Source organism: Carassius auratus, unplaced genomic scaffold (assembly GCF_003368295.1).
Source record: "Carassius auratus strain Wakin unplaced genomic scaffold, ASM336829v1 scaf_tig00214290, whole genome shotgun sequence".
Taxonomy (NCBI): Eukaryota; Metazoa; Chordata; class Actinopteri; order Cypriniformes; family Cyprinidae; genus Carassius; species Carassius auratus.
The window spans coordinates 150-21,845 of NW_020527598.1; the positions used below are offsets into that span (position 1 = coordinate 150).

Here is a 21,696-nt window from a genome sequence, read left to right on the forward strand (position 1 = left end):
AAATGTGACCTTCTGATTATTTATCTGAGAAATGCAATAGGTTTCAAGAAATGCAATAAAGGGGAAATTGTAATAAAATTAAAAAGGTTTGGTAATAATTATGTCATAATAATTATAATATTTCAATGTCATCATTAGACCAAATGGCAGGACAACCGGATGTCCACCAAGCAAGTGACCATCACTGTGACTCAAAGTATCCGGCAGGTGGATAAGAGCGGGAAGATCAAGGAAACATCCAAACCACCTATGAGCTCATGAAACCAGTGGATGGTTTGATGGACGCAGCAGCTGACTTAGTGCCTCAATGAAGTGTTTGCCAAGATCTCATGAAGACTGTATCTTGGATTTCAGGCAAGATTTGGTGAAGATGTCAGGGACCAAAGAAGTAAAAAAGAACCAGGGATCATCTAAATGAAGAAGTTCATCAGTGCAATGATAAACGGGTTTCAAGGGTCAGTTAATTGTTAGTTTCATTAGTTCATTGTTTTACTTGACTGATTTAATAACATACATTTTTTATGTACTTTCCTCTGTAATGTCTTTGTCAAAATATTTGTTTTTCTGATGCCAACAAAAATAATATTAGTAAAAGCATCTACTGTACATACACTTAAAGCACAGGATAGGTGGACCTTTAACGACTGATTTTGTGAAAAAAGTTTTCCAGAAAAGGGGTGGCTTGAAGTTGATGTACTGCTTTTAAAATCAGGGCTCTTACTACCACACTATTGTTGCCTTTAGCTTTTTGGGTACAAGTTCAAACATTTGTTCAAATCCTAAGTACAGTTTCTGTAGCAAGCTAGCACTACTGCGAAAAGTGCTGTGCAAGAAAGTAAAGCAGCTCTGTTTTGTTATTCCAATATTGTTTGATATATTACTGCTTTACTCACTGAAAGATGATGTTTATAATTGAATTATTAAATACCTATTGTGGTAATTTGGAAGTGCATAATAACTATTACTGAATCCCAATCTCCTGCTTCAGTCTCTGATTTAACAATTGACAAAAAGTTTCTATATATTAACATTAATTCATTAGGTATTATAAAGTAACAATGAGCAGCATTTATTAATATAGGTTCATGTTGATTTCTACATATACTAATATTTGTATTTTTTAATTGATATTTTGCTATCAATTTGTAAACAATAACATTAGGTATACTTGGCATAGGTTATTATTAAGAATTTGAATCTATTTGATATAAAGTCATATTTTCAAATTCCTTAAAATTGGCATTAAATTGGTTGATTTTGAAAACAATGGTATATAATATAAAGTATGAACTTCAAATATGGCAAGTTGTGGTATTAGTTAAATGGTATGTGATTTATGACTTGAATTGAGGGATGATGAATTTATAAACCTGGTTGTAGTGCATTTAAAACATTTGGTTTAATACTATTACATACTATTAGATCCATAAATCTTATTCGTGTTTCATTCATGATTAACTGACAAATATACATCCGATTGTTTATTAATATTAAAACGGTTTAATCCAGATGGATGGAAATTTGATCAATTACAAATTTAAATCTTGAATATATAGGCCTATATATTTTTTGAGTAATGGTTTATAATAAACTGAAGTAACAATGAATAACAATAAACTGACATTAACTTTAAAAAAAAAATGTATTGTTCATTGTTAGTTTCTGATACCTAATGCAATAACTCATTTTAATGAATGGACAATCGTTACAAATTTACTAATTTCCTAAATGGAGAGGAATACTGTTTGCATATAAAACCTCTAACTATATTCTGTTAATACATCATAAACAGGAATACCTGTGTTAACTTAAAAAGAACTGTGCTTAGAGTTTGCTACGTCGAAGTAAATATTTATTGACATCCTACTACAAAGCTAGAACAAATGTTAATTTATACATAAATATAAAACACATACAAATGAATATAAAAGTCTTGGCAGAGCTTCTGTAGAGGCTTTTTGTGGCCACAGAAGAGTAACATGGCAACATAAAATGCTGAAATATCTGGTGAAAAGTCACATTCATGTAGTCCTATAAAGCACCATCAACCAGTGATCAACATGTGATCATCATGTGTCCCGTTGGAGAGTATGTAATTTGTCTCAACCTAAGACGTGGCTCTTCCCCTCGACATCCACTCATCGGCATTGAATTCCTGGAAAGAAAAATGAAATCTCTCTCTTGGCAGAGTCAACTGAATCTGAGAGAAAGAAAATAAGAAAAATGTTGAAGCCTTTAGAATAAAAGAATATTGTTTTCATTTAATGTATTTAAGAAATTATTTTTATTTTAAAATATCGTGTTATGGTATAGGATTTATTTAGAGTTTTAAAAACAAACACTGATTAGGCCTTTTCTAGAGAGGTTATTAACTGTATATGTATTTGATATGTATTTGATCTAGACTATTTAGCCAGTTTAAAGAATAGTTGACCCAAATATGAACATTTGCAGGAAATGTAATCACCCTCAGATCATCCAAGATGTAGATGAGTATGTTTCTTCATCACAACAGATTTGGAAAATTTGCTCACCAATGGATCCCCTGCAGTGAATGGGTGGCGTCATTCCAAACAGCTGATGAAAACATCACAATAATCCACACCAACTCCCATCAATTAACATCTTGAGAAATGAAAAGCTGCATGTCTGTAATAAACAAAATACACCATTAACATGTTTTTAACTTTAAACCATTGCTTCTGTACTGGAAGAAGAGGTATTACGGGATAGAGGACTTGCATTTTATCCATAAGCAACTGTTTAAAGTTAAACCACCTTAATAATGGATTTGTTCCTTACAAACATTTAGCTCTTCACTTCAAAAGATGTTAATTTAGTAGACTGAAGTCACAAGGATTACTTGTGTTTTTTATCAGTTGTTTTGGCTCTCACTCTGACGGCACCATTCACTACACAGGATCCCATTGGTAAGCAAGTGATTTAAATTCTCCAAATCTGTTATGATGAAGAAAAAAACTGTTCTACATCTTGGGATAGCCAGGAGGATGAGTAGATTTTTAGCTTAATTAAATTTTTGGGTGAACTATTGCTTTAACTGTTAAGTGTTCAGTGTTACTCTACCTGAACCAATGAGTAGTGTTTCTGGTGTCTGTCAGCCCGTATTGGCCTCGCAGGGTGTCTGGTGAAGTGAAGCGAGCTCTAAACACTTTTGTTGGACCCATCATCCCCCTCCAGTGAGTGATAGCATCTTCCCTGGCTAGGATGTATGCTCTCATTGGGCCACTGTTGCAGGAATATAAGTGAATAGCAGTATTACACAGGGAGCTGTGACAACCTTGTGTTCGCACAGATGGCTAAATATAATTGATCCAAAAGAACATAGATTTTTTTTTCCCTATATGACGTTAATAGTATATTCAGGACTAGTCACAAAGATGAGCAGTACTGCCTTAGTGGCACTGCTGGTGCACAAATGGAACTAAAAGCTTGGTAATAATCAGCTTCTTATTTTGAAAATGACTCTGACGGTACACTAAAAGACACAGGTCAGTTCAAGCATGTGCTAATGTTTTATCTTTCTCAGACAGAGACATGTTCTGAGGACAGGATGCCATGGTAACATTGGCCTCACTGTCTAAACTGGATCAACGGCTACATTAACAACAAGCATTGATGTCCTCTCCACAAATGAGAGAACATATATCTGCCATTAATTACTCCTTTTGAGAGGAAGAGCAGCAGTACAGCATACAGCATCTGTATATTCACAATAATTCAATATACACTACCGCTTTAAAGTTTAGGGTCAGTAACATTTTGTAATGTCTTTTGAAAGGTCTTCTCACCAAGGTTGCATTTATGTAATACAAATACTGTAATATTGTAAGCCACTGTATCAAATAGTGTAGAAATGACAGTAAACATTTACCTTGCCATGAATTCAACCAGTCTTTGATAGAAAAAACGTCCTGTAAAATAAAAACAAAAATAACCAAAAATAAACTGCTGCTTATCTTTTGATCAGTTTATCCACTAAGCCAACGAGCTTGGTGTGGTTTAATCTGTTTATATGATTGCATACATATGCATACAAAATACAGACATATGAATGTGAGGCAGCTGCTTTTCTTTGGAGTCAGGATATGATAAGCTGAGACTGAGTACCATATTCTCTCTCCACATGCTGTGTCAACATTTTAACTCCAGGTTGTGTGAAGCTTTTACTATGACTCAACCTGTTTAAAATCACACATCACACAGACATCCACATATTCAATCTGTTACAAACACAGACCTTTTTCAATTCATGCAGTGCACAATATAGGAAGAAAGATTTTTTTCTACCTGCATGTTCAGCATAAAACCTTTCTGAATCTTCTGTTCTCCACATCAGATCCTTCTTTCGGACTATAATGAAGTTTTTGAGAATCTTCTGATGAAGAGCCTGAAATTAAAAACAAATATTATATTAAAATGTTGCTGTTCTCCTGTGCCCATCCGCATCTCTTAAAACTTAAACTCACTGTCGGTGAAAATGCATTGCTATGCTAATGGGAAGCCTGTTGCTGTTTTGCAGTAGGTCTTTTCATTTAACGTTTGCCCTAAACAACAAGACGACAAAGGATCTTAACAGAAATAAAAAGTAGTTAATTAAGAGGTTTAGTCTCGGTGGTGTAAATGAAAGCAATCAGGGCTTCAGGTTTTAAACCACTTGTATGAGGAAATTGTTACTAATTAAAAGCACCTTCATCTCTTTGAAGCAACAGACAGCGGAAATTAAATCAGGCGATACATTGGATTCATTTTTTTAGTAAAGACAAATGATTATGTAGCTTTAAGCCTCCACATATAGAGTTATAAGTCATCCATCTTTTCTTCATTAAAAGGGTAACATTCAGCAGGATGGGTATAGGGGAGACGGGCTAGGTGTCACACTTGTTACTTGTTAGTGAATGTTGCTCATGATAGGTTTCTTTTTTATAGCAGGATGAGTAACAATCTGAAGTAAACCAGGGATTCCCAAACTTTTTTGTCACGCAAACCCCTTTGACTGAAAATATTTACTTGAAGTACCCCCTGAAACTTTCAGATTTATTTCAATCTTTTTTATAATATTTTTTTATAATTGTTTTGCCTTTCCATTCATCACATCTACACGTTCACAGTTCTCTGAAGTTGGTTAATAGCCATATTACATGCAATTAAGTATATTTCATCTTTTGTAGTAATCGTTTCATTTTTATTGCTCATTTGAATTTAATACACAAGCACGCACACACACACAGTCATATATATTACATACAAGGGAAAGTTCACCCAAAAATGAAAAAGTAAATTCTATAATTCGTATTTATTTTAGAAAATTTTAACACGGAACATAAAAGATATTTTGAAAAATGTCTGTTTTTTTTTTTGACCATACAATAATGTATATAAATAGCCTCCAAAACAACTATTAGAGGAAAAAATACTCTTTCATGTAGTAATTGGAGTTTATAATCAAAATCTTATTATTATACCTTATAACAAGTCACAGACCCCTCCTGAATTTCAGTTGCTAATGTCAAGGGGGGACTCAAAAATAGCACATCCACATGGTGTATGTAATGTAGACACCACAAGGTTCGTTAGATTTTTTTCTTAATTTTTTGTATAATCAGACAGGTGCAGTGCAGTGTCCTCTCACCTCCAGAACGAGCGGGTGGGCCACAGCATCGGGTTTGACGACAGCGAGGGTGAGCTGCAATGCCTTCACACACCGCATGCTTCAGGGCTTACACTTCTACTAAAAATCATCAAGGGTCTTCAGCTCTTGAAACACTTAAATGCTCGTGAACATTTCACAGCTCTTTCATTTTCCAATGCTCTGTGCAACATGATACATTAATCGATAGGCGAAAAAAACCGATCGAAAAAAATTCAGTTTTTCATTCGGTGTTTAAACTAGTTTTCAGTCTGATTTCTCAAGAGAAATAAGGCTTGTTTTATAAACGTGCTCTGCGCTGTGGTTACATGGGCGCCGCCATCTTGCCCGGTAGTAAACATAGGAAGTTACACAGCGCACACGCGCAGCTCTCACCAGAGTCATTCTATTTCGACCAACCCTTGCAATATAACTGCTTTTTTGACAATAAATCTATAACTAGCCAGCACAATAGCTGATATTTGTTTTTAACGAAGTAAACTGTACCTCGAATAAAAATCTTGCTTGTTTAAACACATTTTAGCAGGGCATCAATGCATGCTTTTCTTTATTTTAGTGCTAAAAAAAGTATATTATGTTTGATAAAATATATAATATGTACAACAACCCATTTCCTAGCAATGCTGTGGAAAACTTTCAACAAAATACAGAAAATAATTGTTACAGATGTAGCCCAATGTTACACCTTCCCTGTTGTAGGCAATAGGAGCAGCTATATATATATATATATATATATATATATATATAAGAATAATAAAGACGTTTAAGACATAATAATTTATGTTAATAAACGTTATGTTAATAAACGTTTGGTTGTTCAGCATTACACAGTCTCAGGTGTTTATTTTTTTTTTTTGAGAGTGCATTTTTGATATTATACAGTTATACTAGCTCTTTAGGGACAGTATACAGGATGGTATATCGGGGTCAGGGCACAGTATAATGAGATGAAGTAGATTCACTTCTTTATTGTGATATTCTGTATTGCCAACAGTCTGAAATAAAAAAAGGAAGTCATGAAATCACTGGTATCTTACAACAAAAAAAGGGGGGGGGGTGTCCCCACCAAAGCTGAGACCAAACCTACGCCCGTGCTTTTACATGTGAGTTTGTCTTTACATGCATGTGAGGGATCAAGCATGAAAATTGTTTTAAGACAGCCGTGAAACCTATAGTGATGATGCAGTAACAAAAAAGATTTTTGGGAATTGAGGATTTTGGGGAATTATTTTCTTAACACTGATCTGATTATATTATAATCATGGTATATTTATTTTTATTGTCACGTCACAGCTTCAGGCTGCAGAGAATAGAATCATTGATTTTCACACGCATATTGTCCTTCGTTCATTTGTCAGGCAGTACGATTATGTCAGTTTTGACCTAGTTACCCCAACTTTAACCTGACCACCAATGCTCACATGTTCATTCATTGGGAACCCCCTGCTTTTCGGTGAGATTGCTGACACCAGTTGAACCAATCCATATCCCGTTTTGACACCCTGCCTATTTCTTGTGGGTGTTTTAAGGAGTGGCAGGATGGGGTCAGAGGTGCATTTCCTGCCATATGACCATTTGGTCTGCTGCTTAGTAAAATCTAGCCTTCATTTACTAAAACTGTAGCCTACTTGTGACTGGAAAAATACATGTGAAGGTGTTCACCAGCTAGTCAGAGATTTAACAGCAAATCACAGAAATGCTTCTCACATGTAATGTGAATTGCGAATAAATAATAATAAACAAATAAAAACATAAAACAAAACTATTTGTTTTTATTCAAAGAGCTTTTTTGTGGGGCAGGGAGTAAGCTGTGTACCTCTCAGTTGCTAGCACCTGTTTTGACATCTACTGAAATGCAAGTGTCCTTTGACCTTTTCTATTCCCATTCTTCACAGCGCTGCACCAGACTCTCACAGACAGCTGTGTCAACCTCAGCGGGAGCAACTGTCATACCTACAGAAGGACAACACTTTTAAAGCTGAAGAATTATGATGTGCCTTAACCAGCTCCACCTTTAGATGTGTATTGATGACTTTCATATTACACAAGAAATCACATGTATCAAACACACACACACACACAAGCAAAACTGCATTTCTGTCATCATTTACCCATTCCAAAACTGAATGACTTACTTTCTTCTTCACAACAAGACATATTTTGATGAATATTTAAAGTGTTTTTCCATACAATGAAAGTCAGTGTGACCCCATTGACATCCATTGTGTACTCAGGGAAAACACACACACAGAAAGGGAGAGAGAGAGATTTTCATAATATCTATGTTCCACAGACAAAAGAAAGTAATGCAGGTTTGGGATGACATGAGTGTGAGTAAATTTTAATTAAACTGCATTTATGTTTTCCCAGGTGATCTAAAATATCCTCTTAAAAATCATGTTTGTCATACATCTAAGACATTAATTTACTTTTCCGGATTAAAAATATGATCTTCCAGTGTTTTAAGAAACTTCATTTACATTTATGCTTTACATTTTATTATGATTTTTTTTTCTGATTCAAGGTATAGATTTAATTGCTTTCGCTGGGAATTGAACCAATGTCTTTGGGGTTGCTAGCACCATGCTTGACTGTTTGAGCGTTGACCTTGGTTTTTCGAGTGCCATGCTTCTGTCTGCATATTCAAGTGTCTTTTATTACTATATATTAAGATTTAAATTAATCATTTGATACAGTACATTTGTTGTGCACATATGTTTTGACATTGTGCATATATAAAAAAAAATATCTGCATTACATCTGTAATTACACTTTTGACCCTACTTTACTCCTTAACCCATTCTTAAACCTAGTCATACCAACAGTCCTGTTCCTAACCATATCCCACCTCAATAACAACAACAGTGTTTTGCAATAAAACAGGATTAGTAACAGTAAATAAATTGCAACAATTAATTAAGTGCATAGTAGTTCAAACACCTAATATAAAGCGGGACTGCTTAGAGTCCTAAAAAAAACATTTAATTGTTTCCCAAATTCTGTTAGATTTTTTCTATTCAATTTTAATAAATTAAATTTTAACAATCAAAAATATGTCTAATCAATTACATTCATAAATCTTTAACAACTTAGTAATTTATTTAAATTTTAGCAATAGCGCTCTAAAAAAATATTTTATTTTTCTGAAATTCTGCTTTGTCTGATTTAATTTTTATGTGTTTTATGATATTATACAAATTATCAAAATGTGGTTATCAGTTGAATGCATAAAACTAAACAATTTAATGAACTTTTTAAAATGTAATTTTTTTGGGGCAAACAACAGAGGTTTACAGTTTAAATTTAAACGTGGATGACACATTATTGATATTTTTTGATATTGCTCAAAAAATACTTTTAATATATTGTATTACTTTTGTTATATTACTTCAAAATGCAGATTCAAATTTTTCTGTCAAATTATTATATTTGGGACCTAACATGATTCACAACCTTTTGCATTTATCTGTCATAAAGGGCCTCTAGATTAAGGGTCTGAGTGAAAGAAAGGAATTATTTCTCAACACTAAGGGCTTTAGTTATGGGTGAATGTTAATATGTATAGTTTTGGGCTATGGGTGGATGTTTATATGTATAACTTTGTATGTATAACTGTAGTTATATGATCAATAAGCGCCATTCAACACAACAACCACAGTATCATTGTTTCTATGCAACGGAGCAGAAATATAATAAAAGATTATAGCTAGTTACTTCCAGTCTTGTGCTGTGCGTTTGTCCTGGGAATCAGCTGTTTAAATGGCACTGCCTGAAAAATTATATGTCAGCCTCCGGAAAAAGACAGAGCTAAATGACCTCTTAGAATAAACTGGGATGCTGCTGACCAAATGCTAGTGTCAGAGAGAAACAAAGTTATTAGCACCGTGGGGCCCAGCTTGACTGCCTGCATTAAAAATAAACAGAGCGGTCAGATTTGGAGCTTACGTTCTCCTCAAACACTGAGCATTCTCATTCTCATTCTCTCTCTCTCTCTCTCTCTCTCTTTCTCCCTCTCTCTTTCGTTCACTATTTTCCCATTGACATGAGTGAACACTTGCTCTGTATTGTTTCCATAGTGTATTAAAGACATAACCTTACAATTGTTTCACAGCTTCCATTGGATTAGTTACTAAAAATGACTGGTCATGGTAATCAGTGATCAGGGTTCATGGTTTTAATTGTTATATTTATTGTATGGATTATGTTTTTAACTCAATGTTCATTTGAACAGTAAACAATTTAAAATTATGGGAAACTACGACATATTTTTAGCTTTAGAAGCAAAACTATCTTCACTAATAGGTGTAATGACCTGTGGTTATTACTGGCGGCATATGTTGTAATCCTCGGTAATGATATAGATAGAGATGTCTAATTTGTTACTGTCATGTGCAGCCACAGGAAACAGTAATTGTTGAGCATGCATGGTACTATTCCTGAGAAGAGCAATGCTGCTGGCTATTTGTGGTAGTTTAATGCTGTTAAAAGGGTGCAGAGTGTTGGGTTTCAGAGCAAGCCTCATCTCTGGCCCTGGGTCTCCTGTTGCCTGGGCTTCTTTTAGAACACAGGTGCTGACTTCAGGGGTACTGGTGTGCTTGTTGCAGGGGAAAATGTACCAGACCTCTCCCATTTCCTCCATGGAACTGGGTCGGGTTCATTCTGTGGGTGGCTCATGAAATCATGTGGTTTCAAGCACAGTGCAAAACTGGACAGTTCATCAAACTAATAAGAGTATCAAATGAGTATCAATTTTTAACGATTCACATTAAAAAGAATGAAATGGACAAAAGTCTGTACTACATTTTTTTTAATGCTTATTATGAAGTTTCATGTCTGTGACAACTGTTGTAAGACTGAATTATTAATATTTTAATATATAAAACTTATATATTAAATATATGACATTTCTGAAGAATCATCTGAAATTTGCCATCACAGGAATAAATTACATTTGAAAATATATTTAAATGGAAACAGTTCTTTTAAATTGAAATTAAGTTTCAAAATTATTATTGATTGTATTTTTGATTTAATAAATGCAATAAATTGTATCCTTAATTTATATATATATATATATATATATATATATATATATATATATATATATATATATATATATATATATATATATATGTTATATAACAACAAGATTATGATTTAAATATATATATATATATATATATATATATATATATATATATATATATATATATAAATATATATATATAAGTCATCATCTTGTTATATAACATGATCACCACAAACCCAGACTTCATTTTATTGTTTAAAAGACAAAACAAAATAACCGTATTATGAGCATTATATTGAGTAGGTGTCTTAGACTTTCGGGCCCCACTGTAAAGACAATATTTTATTAAGTTAGAATATCATCGAAGTGTTTTATTGGCTATACAGCATTATGTAAAATGCCACAAAACAAATGTTCAGAAAAATTTGTTGTCATATAAACATTATTGTTGGTGCTCAGAAAAACTGTGCTTGTAATGTTTGCCATTATCAAAGTAAACTGAAGCATCTTGATCTCAAATCTTTCCAGCCTTGAGCCTAAAACCCGCTAGCTTATCAAATCCAAGACTGTAGTAACACTAGCTTGTTTCAGCTGTGACTACTAACCCACAACTGTACAGAAGTCACTTGCCCACAGTTGTATTTCTGGTTTCTCTTCTCTCTCCCTAAAGGAGCCATTGAAATTTGGTGTAAAAAGAGGAGCAGTGGGTGTAGGGTGTCTCAAGGCGAATGTGAACAGCTGAGGTGTGATTTCACAGGCTCGCTCTCCCCTGTCACTGCCCTGATTGGGTTGGACAGCAGGCATAGGAGAGGCCCTGGCTTCTAAAGGACACCAACAGGTGGAGGACCACGGGGCAGAGGGGGGAGTATAAGGGAGGCTGAGCGCTTGAAAAGGCCGGGAGCATGTGGCTATGTCTGGGCAGAATCCACCAGTCATGCAAAGAGGACCATACTCTGTAGCACTCAGCAGAAGAAGGAAGATGGGAACAGAAAGGTGTGGGGAGAGTTTTCATTTGTGGCTAGATTGAGTTGGCTATAGGCAAGTTTTTGTTGTTTGATTTTTTTATAATTATATTATTTTATATTATATTGGGACTATTTATTAATAACTTTTTTTTTTTACCTCTCTAATCTATTTTTGTTCATATATACATATATATATATAAATTCTTTATTGGCAAGGCAGTGAAGGTTAAAAATCAAATTATTTTTTAATTAAATAAGAGTAGACAAACACGTACCCATTCCATGTATGGGATGAAATTTTTCAACTCTTTCTAATACACAGAAATATATATATATATATATATATATATATATATATATATATATATATATAGCTCCATTTTTATTTTACGTTTGGACTGAGATGCTGGGTGACATCTCTGTTTTACGAGGCAGCAAATGGAAGATTTTACACCTCTGCCACTGGAAATGGTGCTGATAAAGGAAATGGAGGTATGAGCGTGTTACAGGGTTTTCACCTGAGGTGTCATAGCTTGTCTTTGATCTACTGTAAATCAGTCTCTATATCAAGAAGGAGTAAAAAGGGGGCAGTGTGCCCATTTTTAGCTTTCCATGTGGTGGAATGAGAAACCTTCTGTTCTATTTGAATGTGAGAAAGATGTGCTAGTCCTCTCCCGCTTGGCTGGCTAACCTCCATGTACTTCCCTGTGTATGGATACTTGTCAACACAAAAATAATAATGAAAAGGAGGAAATAATAAATACAGGTAAATTCTGTTTTTCTTTGCATTTGAGCTGTAATATAACTTATTTTACAGAGAGTTTTTTTTTTTTGTGAGCAAAAAATGTTTGTTGTGAATGAATGCTAAAAACTGCTTTTTTTATGTGTTTCTGGACAATATTTATGCATCCACTTTGGCGTTATCCAGCATTTTCCTTTGATTTTCTCTATAACTTAATATTGTTATGAAGCAGCAAAATTCTCCTCACTCTATTTTGTTTAAAACATTTATCTTCTTTATATACGACATATGCATTTTTTCTATTCTGTGAAGAAACTAAAATTTGCCGCTTGTGATGACATGCTTCCTTATAATCCCATATGAATATTCAAGTTATGGAATGTAAGGAAGTGTGTGGTTTCAGGAGGAATCCATCACCACAGGACTGTAGCATGCAAATAAAACACATCATGATGGATATAAAATGATTCATTAAACATAAACTGAACAGTTGTAATCCCAACACTGACATACATTTGTGTCATTTTGTATTCTCAGATGACAAAAATCATTTGAGCTGCATGAAGTATTCTGGATCAGGTGGTAAAGCTGTTGTTTTAGTGAGCTGGCTTGCCTTAGACGCACGTTTGGGGCATCCACACCCTGATCATCTCTCACTGACCCATAGCTACTGAAGATCCAGGGCAGACTGACAGAGTACAGCTGTCCCTCACTTCACTAAACCTCATGGGTTTTATTAAAGAGGGCACTAGATTATTCTTTCCCAAATATCAGCACATTTAACAAAAAGGCAGTAATTAACAATGCTGAACTTATCTGGCAATGTTCACTCACTGAACAGCACAGAAAATAAAATGACACTTTACTGAAGACACAGTTTGTAAATGGGGCCAAGCTGATTTCATTTTGTTATTTGTTTTATTATTATTACATTTTACATTTATCTTCTCAACAGGTAAACTGCAAGAGTGATTTGATGAACATTGTCAAGATATACTTCATTAATCTTCCTCCCTTTGCCCGCCGTTCTCTCTTTTTGAAGAAGCACGTCTTGCTGTGGCTGGTCAAATGGAACCAAGTCAGGTGTTTCTGCAAGGTTTGGTCCCCTTCAACCAGCTACTGCGTCGTGAATACAGCCAACAAAGAGCAAATATTATAAGAGAGTCATTCAGTAAAATCAGATATTTGTCATTTAAAATGTACTGGTCCTTTAAAGTATTTCATTATTTTATTGTCTATGATTTCTTCTAAAATTCAATAAACTATTTTCCTTTTCAGTGTTGTGTTTATTTTCTCCTTCTTAATAGTAATAAGTTATTCTTTATAGAAAAATCATTCGGTTCCTGAGCTTGTCATTCATTGCCCTTGTGAAAAAGAAGGGTGCTTAATTTGTGAACTTTTTGAATTGTTTTGAATGTGTAAAATAGTCTATTTAATTATATTTTATAAATGATTAAATAATGAAATTATTGCATTTTATTATTCGAAAAATGTATAGTGAATTTTTTTTTGAATATAATTAGAATTAATGATCTAATTTTTTTAAATGTTACAGTAAGTGCCTTGTTTTACTGGCTGATGAAGGGGGAAAAATATGAGTTTTCTTTTGTACCTTATTTATGTTTGAGCTCTCAATTAACAGAAATAAAACAAATATAAATGCACTAAAATAGTCTGTCTGTCTATACCTGCATCATGCACATTGTCCCTGTGTGTGTGTGTGTGTTTGTGTGTGTGTGTGTGTGTGCGCGTGCGTGCGTATGTGTGTGTGTGTGTGTGTGTGTTGTGTGTGTGTGTCAGATGGACAAGCAGTGTTTTTACAGGACAGGTGCTCTCAAGCATCCCTGCTTTGTAACGAACAGAGAAGAGATGAGACTGCCAGAGGATCTGAGATTGGAGGAGAAGAGCGAGACTCACTCCATCTCCGACTGTTTATGAATTATACCTGGAATGTCTGTGTGGTTCATTGGATAGACTACAGGAGAAGCAGGTGGACACCTACCTTTGTTTCATTAACTATTCTTAAACTAGAAACATGAATTAATTGTGTAGGACAGTGTTTCTCAATTGGTTCTTCGTTGTAATGACAACAAAACAGTATCAAAACAAAAAATAATCAAAAGTTTTACTAAAATATTACAAACTACTTCAGTGAATTGGTCCAGTCAGAATGAGAGTCTGATAAGTATAATCCACACCACTCCAGCACAGATCAAGCATTGCTTATAAGTGAAAACTGTCCAAAACAGAAAATGACAATTCACTGTAAATCCCAACTCACCCATTTCACAAAATGTTTGTGTAGGGTGTACACACACACACACACACACTTATATACATTTATATATATATATATATATATATATATTTCATCCAAAAACACATCCCATATTAGCTAGACATTTTTTAAGCTCAAGACAACAAGTGTTGATTTTTTATTTAACTTTATTCAAATGTATAAAGCCTAATGTGTATGAATTCAGTGTTTTTAACTCATAAGGTATTTTCCCCAAATATCCCGAGGTGGAATTGATGTGTAAATAAAGTGATAAGATGCCAACTCAACTTTTTAATTTTTATTATTGTGTTTAATGTATTAATGTTTTAAATAAACAGCTGAGTCAAGTATCTTTACCAATAGGCTATATATATATATATATATATATATATATATATATATATATATATATATATATATATATATATATATAATTATTACATATACAAAATCCGAGTAATAGTTTAGAAACAAATATTGAGCTACATATTTTTCCACATATAATTTTATGTATTCATTTATTTGTTTGATATAATTGTAACTTAATGGCCTATAAAACGGAACACGCATACGTTGTTACGGATATTAATGTTATTATTCAAAAGGAACAGGTCACGCATTCCTATCGTTTCATCCGCGTATGAGCCCATGTGACGTCACATAACAATTAGAACGTGTCGCTTATCTTAAAGGCTTTGAACTCACTTGCACATTTTGTTGGTTGAAGTTTCGGAGTAATCTGTTTATCAGAGTGAAAAAAAAAACTGTGTTATCATGGGACTGTTTTCACGACTGAAGAAAGCCTGCAAAGTGGAGCGTGTAGACGCACCCCAAACCTGTGTGCTGCTCAAATACACGACCATCACGGCGGAAAACCAAGGGCATCCTCACCCTCTTGATGAGACGCCTGGTGGTGCTGATGAGATAGTTGATAGGGAAAGGGAGGCAGGGAGACGAGAGAGAATTAAGAAGAGGTTTTGTAGAGCTTTTCTTAATCTCTTTCGCCTAAGAACTGGAAAATACGACCTGGCTAAGTCTGAGAAAGTGTACCGAAGTGAGGCTGGGTCGTATCGGGGACTTACCGATGGTAAAATCACATATGATGATAGAGGTTTGTATTTCCTTCATCAGGGAAACTTTTGTTGTTCTTGTGTACAGATTTTTATAAGCAAAAATCTACAAAAGAAAAATAACTGGACCAGAAAAAGAAAAAAAAGATTATCATCCCAAACATTTTAGAGTGAGAGCTTAAAGATCACAAGTGAAATGACATTTTATTTTTTTAGACTATTACAGACAACCAAAACCAGAAAAGTCATTTTTGTTACTTCAAATAAAATAAATGTCAACTGAAATTAATTAAAACAAATATTTAAAACAACGTTACCAGAGCAACATCTCTTATTTTCACATAGTTAACTTGATGTAAGTTACTAAAATAACTTAAACTGAAACTGAAATAAAATTGTATATAAATTATATAGACAAATTTATTTAGGTGTCATAACCAAAAATAAATAGGTTTACATTGTCTGCAGAAATTGAATTGTTCAATACTTTTTAATTCTTCATAATTTTTAACTTATGTTATTAATGTTTCCTCTTTAGATCAGACTTCTCTACAACACATCCCTGTTGTAGAGATCCATGATCATCAAGAAGCTCATGCTTCTGAGGTCCTCCCAGCTTTAGAGAAACACCTGGAGCAGGATGTTCCTAAACCTCAGGGTGTCCCTCAATCTCCAGGCGTCCCTCAACCTCAGGGTGTCCCTCAATCTCAGGACGTCCCTCAACCTCAGGGTGTCCCTCAATCTCAGGACGTCCCTCAACCTCAGGACATCCACACTCCAGTTGGTTTGACTGAAGAGGACATAGTGGAAGCGCTGGTCAAGGGTAAATTTACTGCCAAACCAAACCAATCAGTACACACAGTACATTAACAAACCAATCAGTACACACTTTTATTCAGAAACCAATCAATTTACATTGTTTGGAGATGTTTATTTCTTTCAAAAGACCCCTTGAAAAACTGCTGTAATCTGATTATACAATATTCTATAAATATTACTGGTATTCCCTTCTTTAGATCAGTCATCTCTACAGCACATTATAGAGATCTGTGATCTTCATGAAGCTCCAGTCTCTGAAGTCCTCATCGCTGAGGATCAGATGGAGCAGGACGTCCTCCAACATCAGGACGTCGATGCTCCAGTAAGTTCTGCTGAAGATGACAAAGCAGAACTGGTCAAGGGTAAGTTTACTGCCATAATCTATAAAACAATTATCACATTCACAATTTTTCAAAAGTGCCATAAATAAAAATGTGACTAATTTGAGTAAGCAATAGTGTATTCATATCAGACTGGATTCATACTATTGGTATTCCCCTCTGTAGACCAGTCTTCTCTACAGCAAATTGTAGAGATTCATGATCATGGAGAAGCTCCAGTCTCTGAAGTCCTCCCTGCTGCTGAGGATCAGCTGGAGCAGGGCGTCCTCCAACATCAGGACATCGATGCTCCAGTAAATTCTGCTGAAGATGACAAAGCAGAACTGGTCAAGGGTAAGTTTACTGCCATAATCTATAAAACAATTATCACATTCACAATTTTTTCTAAAGTGCCGTAAATAAAGATTTGACTAATTTGAGTAAGCAATAGTGTATTCATATCAGACTGGATTCATACTATTGGTATTCCCCTCTGTAGACCAGTCTTCTCTACAACAAATTGTAGAGATTCATGATCATGGAGAAGCTCCAGTCTCTGAAGTCCTCCCTGCTGCTGAGGAGGGCGTCCTCCAACCTCAGGACGTCCACACTCCAGCTAGCTCCTCTGAAGATGATGAAGCAGAGGAGCCGGAGAACAGTAAGGATAATACATATTTGTGAAGTAGAAAATGTTATTGTAAATGATAAAATGCTTAAAAATGTATTTCATTCTACCTACATTTGTTTATCTTCTAATAGACCACATTTTCTGGCGATATGAATTTGGCTCCAAGCTGGGTGAAGGAAGCAACAGCCACATACATGCAGGGACTCGCTGCAAGGATGGCCTTAAGGTTTATTTATTTATTTGTACTCCGATTTATGAATGGAATGACCTCTGTGCAAATGCTTATTGTTAATTCTTTGCTTTGTTGCTCAGGTGGCTGTGAAAATTGCTGAAAAGACTCCAAATATGCCATATTAAGAGTTGTGAGTAGCCTGCACTCTGTATATCATTGCTTCTCAGTAACTGTTTCCATTTCTGAAATCTTAAATTCATGTTAATGTAACTTTGTCCTTTTAGCCTGGTCATCCCAAACACCTTCCCATGGAGATCGGCCTGACACTCATGGCTAATAACGGCCCCCCTGTTCCACAGATAATTAAGCTGCTGGACTGGCAGGATGATCCGGACCACTATGTCATGGTCTTTGAGCGGCCCGTGCCAAGCATGAGAATGTTTAGTTTTGTGAAGCTCCAACGAAGGCTCAATGAAGAGATGGCACGAAATGTTATGTCTCAGGTCATTCATGCCTCTAAGATTTGCTGCGAGCGTGGAGTCTTCCATCGAGATATAAAACTGGAGAACCTCATAGTGAACCCCGACACGTTGGAGGTCAAGTTGATCGACTTCGGGTGCGGCACGCTCATGAAGGATTCTGCCTACGTGGCCTTCAATGGTATGTTTGCCAGCAGCGTGTTTAGCTCACTGAAACACATCCTGCTGTATAAATGCATTAAATATAAAATCTCTTCTTTCTAGGCACAGAAATTTTCTGTCCACCGGAGTTTGATGTCGACGGCAGGTACCATGCAAAGCCGGCGACAGTTTGGTCATTGGGGATCCTGCTGTTTGTGATGGTGTGCGGGTATTTTCCAGAAGACAAAGACCTGCACATGATCAGTAAGAACGTTCAGTCCAACCCTGACCTGTCAAAAGGTGAGATCTTCCTCATAGAACGAAGACTGACAATTTGAGCTCTAATCATAAAAATATACAATCTACATATAAAACAGTGTCAAGTTAACAATCAGACACCCCACTCATCTTTTTGAACAGAGTGCTGCCAGATGATTTGCTCTTGCCTGCAGCATGATCCACAGCAGAGACTTATTCTGGAGGAGATGCTGCTTCATGACTGGTTTATGGTACTAAGAGTCTAAGATTTGCTCAATGTTTTTCTTCTCTTCTTCTTCTTCTTCATACAATCATTTTAAACATTTAAAAGTCAAGTTTGCTCTAAATGTAAGGTATTTTGATTAATAACACTGATTTATGTTTCAGGTTCTGTAAGACATGGGAAACAACCAAAAACGACTCCCCTGTCAGGACCACTGTGTTGTTTTCTGTCTCCAGTCAGCTTTGTGTCCAGCAGACTGACATGAGTGGCCTTTCCATCCCTTGAAGCAGCATTATTTATATTTATCATTTGTTTTAGTTATTTGTATTGAGTATTAAGAATCATTTTTATGAGAAAAAAGTATTAAAATATTAAGTATAAATAATACATTTGTCTTAAGATATTGTCATGGTTGGTAAAACCGTCGTCTCTGTTGATCACTATTGCGTGGAGTTTTTGTTGTGTCTCTCGTCTGCACTGATCCTTTCAAACGGGCGTCTCTGTTCATCAGCCTCAGCTGCCACTTATTATCTGCTCCCTATTTATTGCCCTGTCTTTCGGTTTGTTTGACAGATTGTTGTTTGAAGCTCCCTGTTACATGCCTGGTTTCTCGTCCCTGTTTCTGACTGTCTTCACTACGTTGGATCACAGCTCTTCTGGAGCCCCATCCACTCACCTCTCCACCGGATCACTCATCTCAGTTCCTGCATCACGCTCTCCTGCGGTCTCATCTCACCGTTACTTCCTGGCCACGTGTGACTTCATCTCTCTCCATCCTGTTCCTGCTGGTTATCTTCTGTTAATTTGTTTATCTACTCATTAAAACTACATTCACTTGCATTTGCTTCATTGCCCTTCCTATCTTTACAGATAGTTATGCACTAGGCTATGTGTTCCTAGAGTGTCTATAAACTGGACCTCTTTCTTTCTCCTGTTGACTGCTGGAATGTATTATTATTTTGGAAAGCTGTGAATTTAAAAATAATAACATAAAAATCCATAAGACAAAAGTTAGAGTGAAAACTAATATTAAATGATATACTTCACACAAAATACGACCCATGTTTGACTTATTTATTTTTATATACAGTAGCCTACAGCCCAAAAGTTTGGACATGCGTTCTCATTCAATGAGTTTTCTTTATTTACATGACTATGGAAATTCTAGAGTCACAGCGAAGACATCAAGGGCTATTTGACCAAGAAGGAGAGTGATGGGGTGCTGCGCCAGATGACCTGGCCTCCACAGTCCAATCGAGATGGTTTAGGGGTGAGCTGAGCAGACGGACAAGCAGTGTTTTTACAGGACAGGTGCTCTCAAGCATCACTGCTTTGTAACGAACCGAGAAGAGATGAGACTGCCAGAGGATCTGAGATTGGAGAAGAAGAGCAAAAGCAAGGTCACTCCATCTCCGACTGTTTATGAATTATACCCAGAGCCTGGAATGATCTGTGTGGTTCATTGGATAGACTACAGGAGAAGCAGGTGGACACCTACCTTTGTTTCATTAACTATTCTTAAACTAGAAACATGAATTAATTTTGTAGGACAGTGTTTCTCAATTGGTTCTTCGTTGCAATGACAACGACACAGTATCAAAACAAAAAATAAACAAAAATTTTACTAAAATATTACAAACTACTACAGTGAATTGGTCCAGTCAGAATGAGAGTCTGATAAGTATAATCCACACCACTCCAGCACAGATCAAGCTTATAAGTGAAAACTGTCCAAAACAGCAACTGTTTGTGGATTTGATTTTGAGAAGACAATACACTGTAAATCCCAACTCACCCATTTCACAAAATTTTTGTGTGGGGTGTACACACATGCACACACACACACACACACTTATATATATATATATATATATATATATATATATATATATATATATATATATATAATATATATATATTAATCCAAAAACACATCCCATATTAGCTAGACATTTTTAAGCTCAAGACAACAAGTGTTGATTTTTTAGTTAACTTTATTCAAATGTATAAAGCCTAATGTGTATGTATTCAGTGTTTTTAACTCATTAGGTATTTTCCCCAAATATCCCGAGGTGGAATTGATGTGTAAATAAAGTGATAAGATCACAACTCAACTTTTTAATTTTTATTATTGTGTTTAATGTATTAATGTTTTAAATAAACAGCTGAATCAGCAACAATATATGTTTACATATACAAACATCCGAGTAATAGTTTAGAAACAAATATTGTTTACATTTTAGCTACATATTTTTCCACATATAATTTGTATGTATTCATTTATTTATTTTATATAATTGTAACTTAATGGCCACGCATACGTTGTTATGTTATGGATATGTTTTTATTCAAAAGGAACAGGTCACGCATTCCTATCGTTTCATCCGCGTATGAGCCCCTGTGACGTCACACAACAATTAGAACGTGTCGCTTATCTTAAAGGCTTTGAACTCACTTGCACATTTTGTTGGTTGAAGTTTTCGGAGTAATCGGTTTTTCAGAGTGGAAAAAACTGTGTTATCATGGGACTGTTTTCACGACTGAAGAAAGCCTGCAAAGTGGAGCGTGTAGACGCACCCCCAAACCTGTGTGCTGCTCAAATACACGACCATCACGGCGGAAAACCACGGGCATCCTCACCCTCTTGATGAGACGCCTGGTGGTGCTGATGAGATCGTTGATAGGGAAAGGGAGGCAGGGAGACGAGAGAGAATTAAGAAGAGGTTTTGTAGAGCTTTTCTTAATCTCTTTCGCCTAAGAACTGGAAAATACGACCTGGCTAAGTCTGAGAAAGTGTACCGAAGTGAGGCGGGGTCGTATCGGGGACTTACCGATGGTAAAATCACATATGATGATAGAGGTTTGTATTTCTTTCACTAGGGAAACTTTTGTTGTTCTTGTGTA

The 21,696-nt window shown here is 35.4% G+C and overlaps 2 protein-coding genes and 1 pseudogene across 2 annotated transcripts; 2 read left to right on the plus strand and 1 right to left on the minus strand.

The window, feature by feature from the left end:
• Window positions 1–2,055: 2,055 nt before the first annotated feature.
• LOC113091785 (nucleoside diphosphate kinase 6-like) lies at window positions 2,056–5,993 on the minus strand (annotated as a pseudogene).
• Window positions 5,994–15,456: 9,463 nt separating this feature from the next.
• LOC113091788 (uncharacterized) lies at window positions 15,457–17,853 on the plus strand. The gene is made up of 6 exons (XM_026257418.1): window positions 15,457–15,793; window positions 16,291–16,575; window positions 16,769–16,933; window positions 17,078–17,245; window positions 17,391–17,549; window positions 17,651–17,853. Exons 1-6 carry the CDS (start codon window positions 15,457–15,459, stop codon window positions 17,809–17,811), a joined length of 1,275 nt encoding a protein of 424 aa, XP_026113203.1. The 3' UTR covers window positions 17,812–17,853.
• A 128-nt stretch (window positions 17,854–17,981) lies between these two features.
• LOC113091786 (serine/threonine-protein kinase pim-2-like) lies at window positions 17,982–19,788 on the plus strand. Its single transcript, XM_026257416.1, has 4 exons — window positions 17,982–18,351; window positions 18,435–18,611; window positions 18,732–18,820; window positions 18,957–19,788. The coding sequence occupies exons 1-4, from the start codon at window positions 18,000–18,002 to the stop codon at window positions 18,963–18,965; spliced, it is 627 nt and encodes a 208-aa protein (XP_026113201.1). The 5' UTR covers window positions 17,982–17,999; the 3' UTR covers window positions 18,966–19,788.
• The last annotated feature ends 1,908 nt before the right edge of the window (window positions 19,789–21,696 follow it).

Excerpts from the sequence above, each read along its gene's own strand:
- LOC113091788 (XM_026257418.1), top strand. The coding sequence starts at position 15,457 with ATGGGACTGTTTTCACGACTGAAGAAAGCCTGCAAAGTGGAGCGTGTA. Across the intron at positions 16,576-16,768 it reads AGTGGAAGCGCTGGTCAAGG|ATCAGTCATCTCTACAGCAC; the intron begins GTAAATTTACTG and ends TCCCTTCTTTAG. Across the intron at positions 17,246-17,390 it reads CAAAGCAGAACTGGTCAAGG|ACCAGTCTTCTCTACAACAA; the intron begins GTAAGTTTACTG and ends TCCCCTCTGTAG.
- LOC113091786 (XM_026257416.1), top strand. The coding sequence starts at position 18,000 with ATGGAGATCGGCCTGACACTCATGGCTAATAACGGCCCCCCTGTTCCA. Across the intron at positions 18,352-18,434 it reads TGCCTACGTGGCCTTCAATG|GCACAGAAATTTTCTGTCCA; the intron begins GTATGTTTGCCA and ends TCTTCTTTCTAG. Across the intron at positions 18,612-18,731 it reads CAACCCTGACCTGTCAAAAG|AGTGCTGCCAGATGATTTGC; the intron begins GTGAGATCTTCC and ends CTTTTTGAACAG.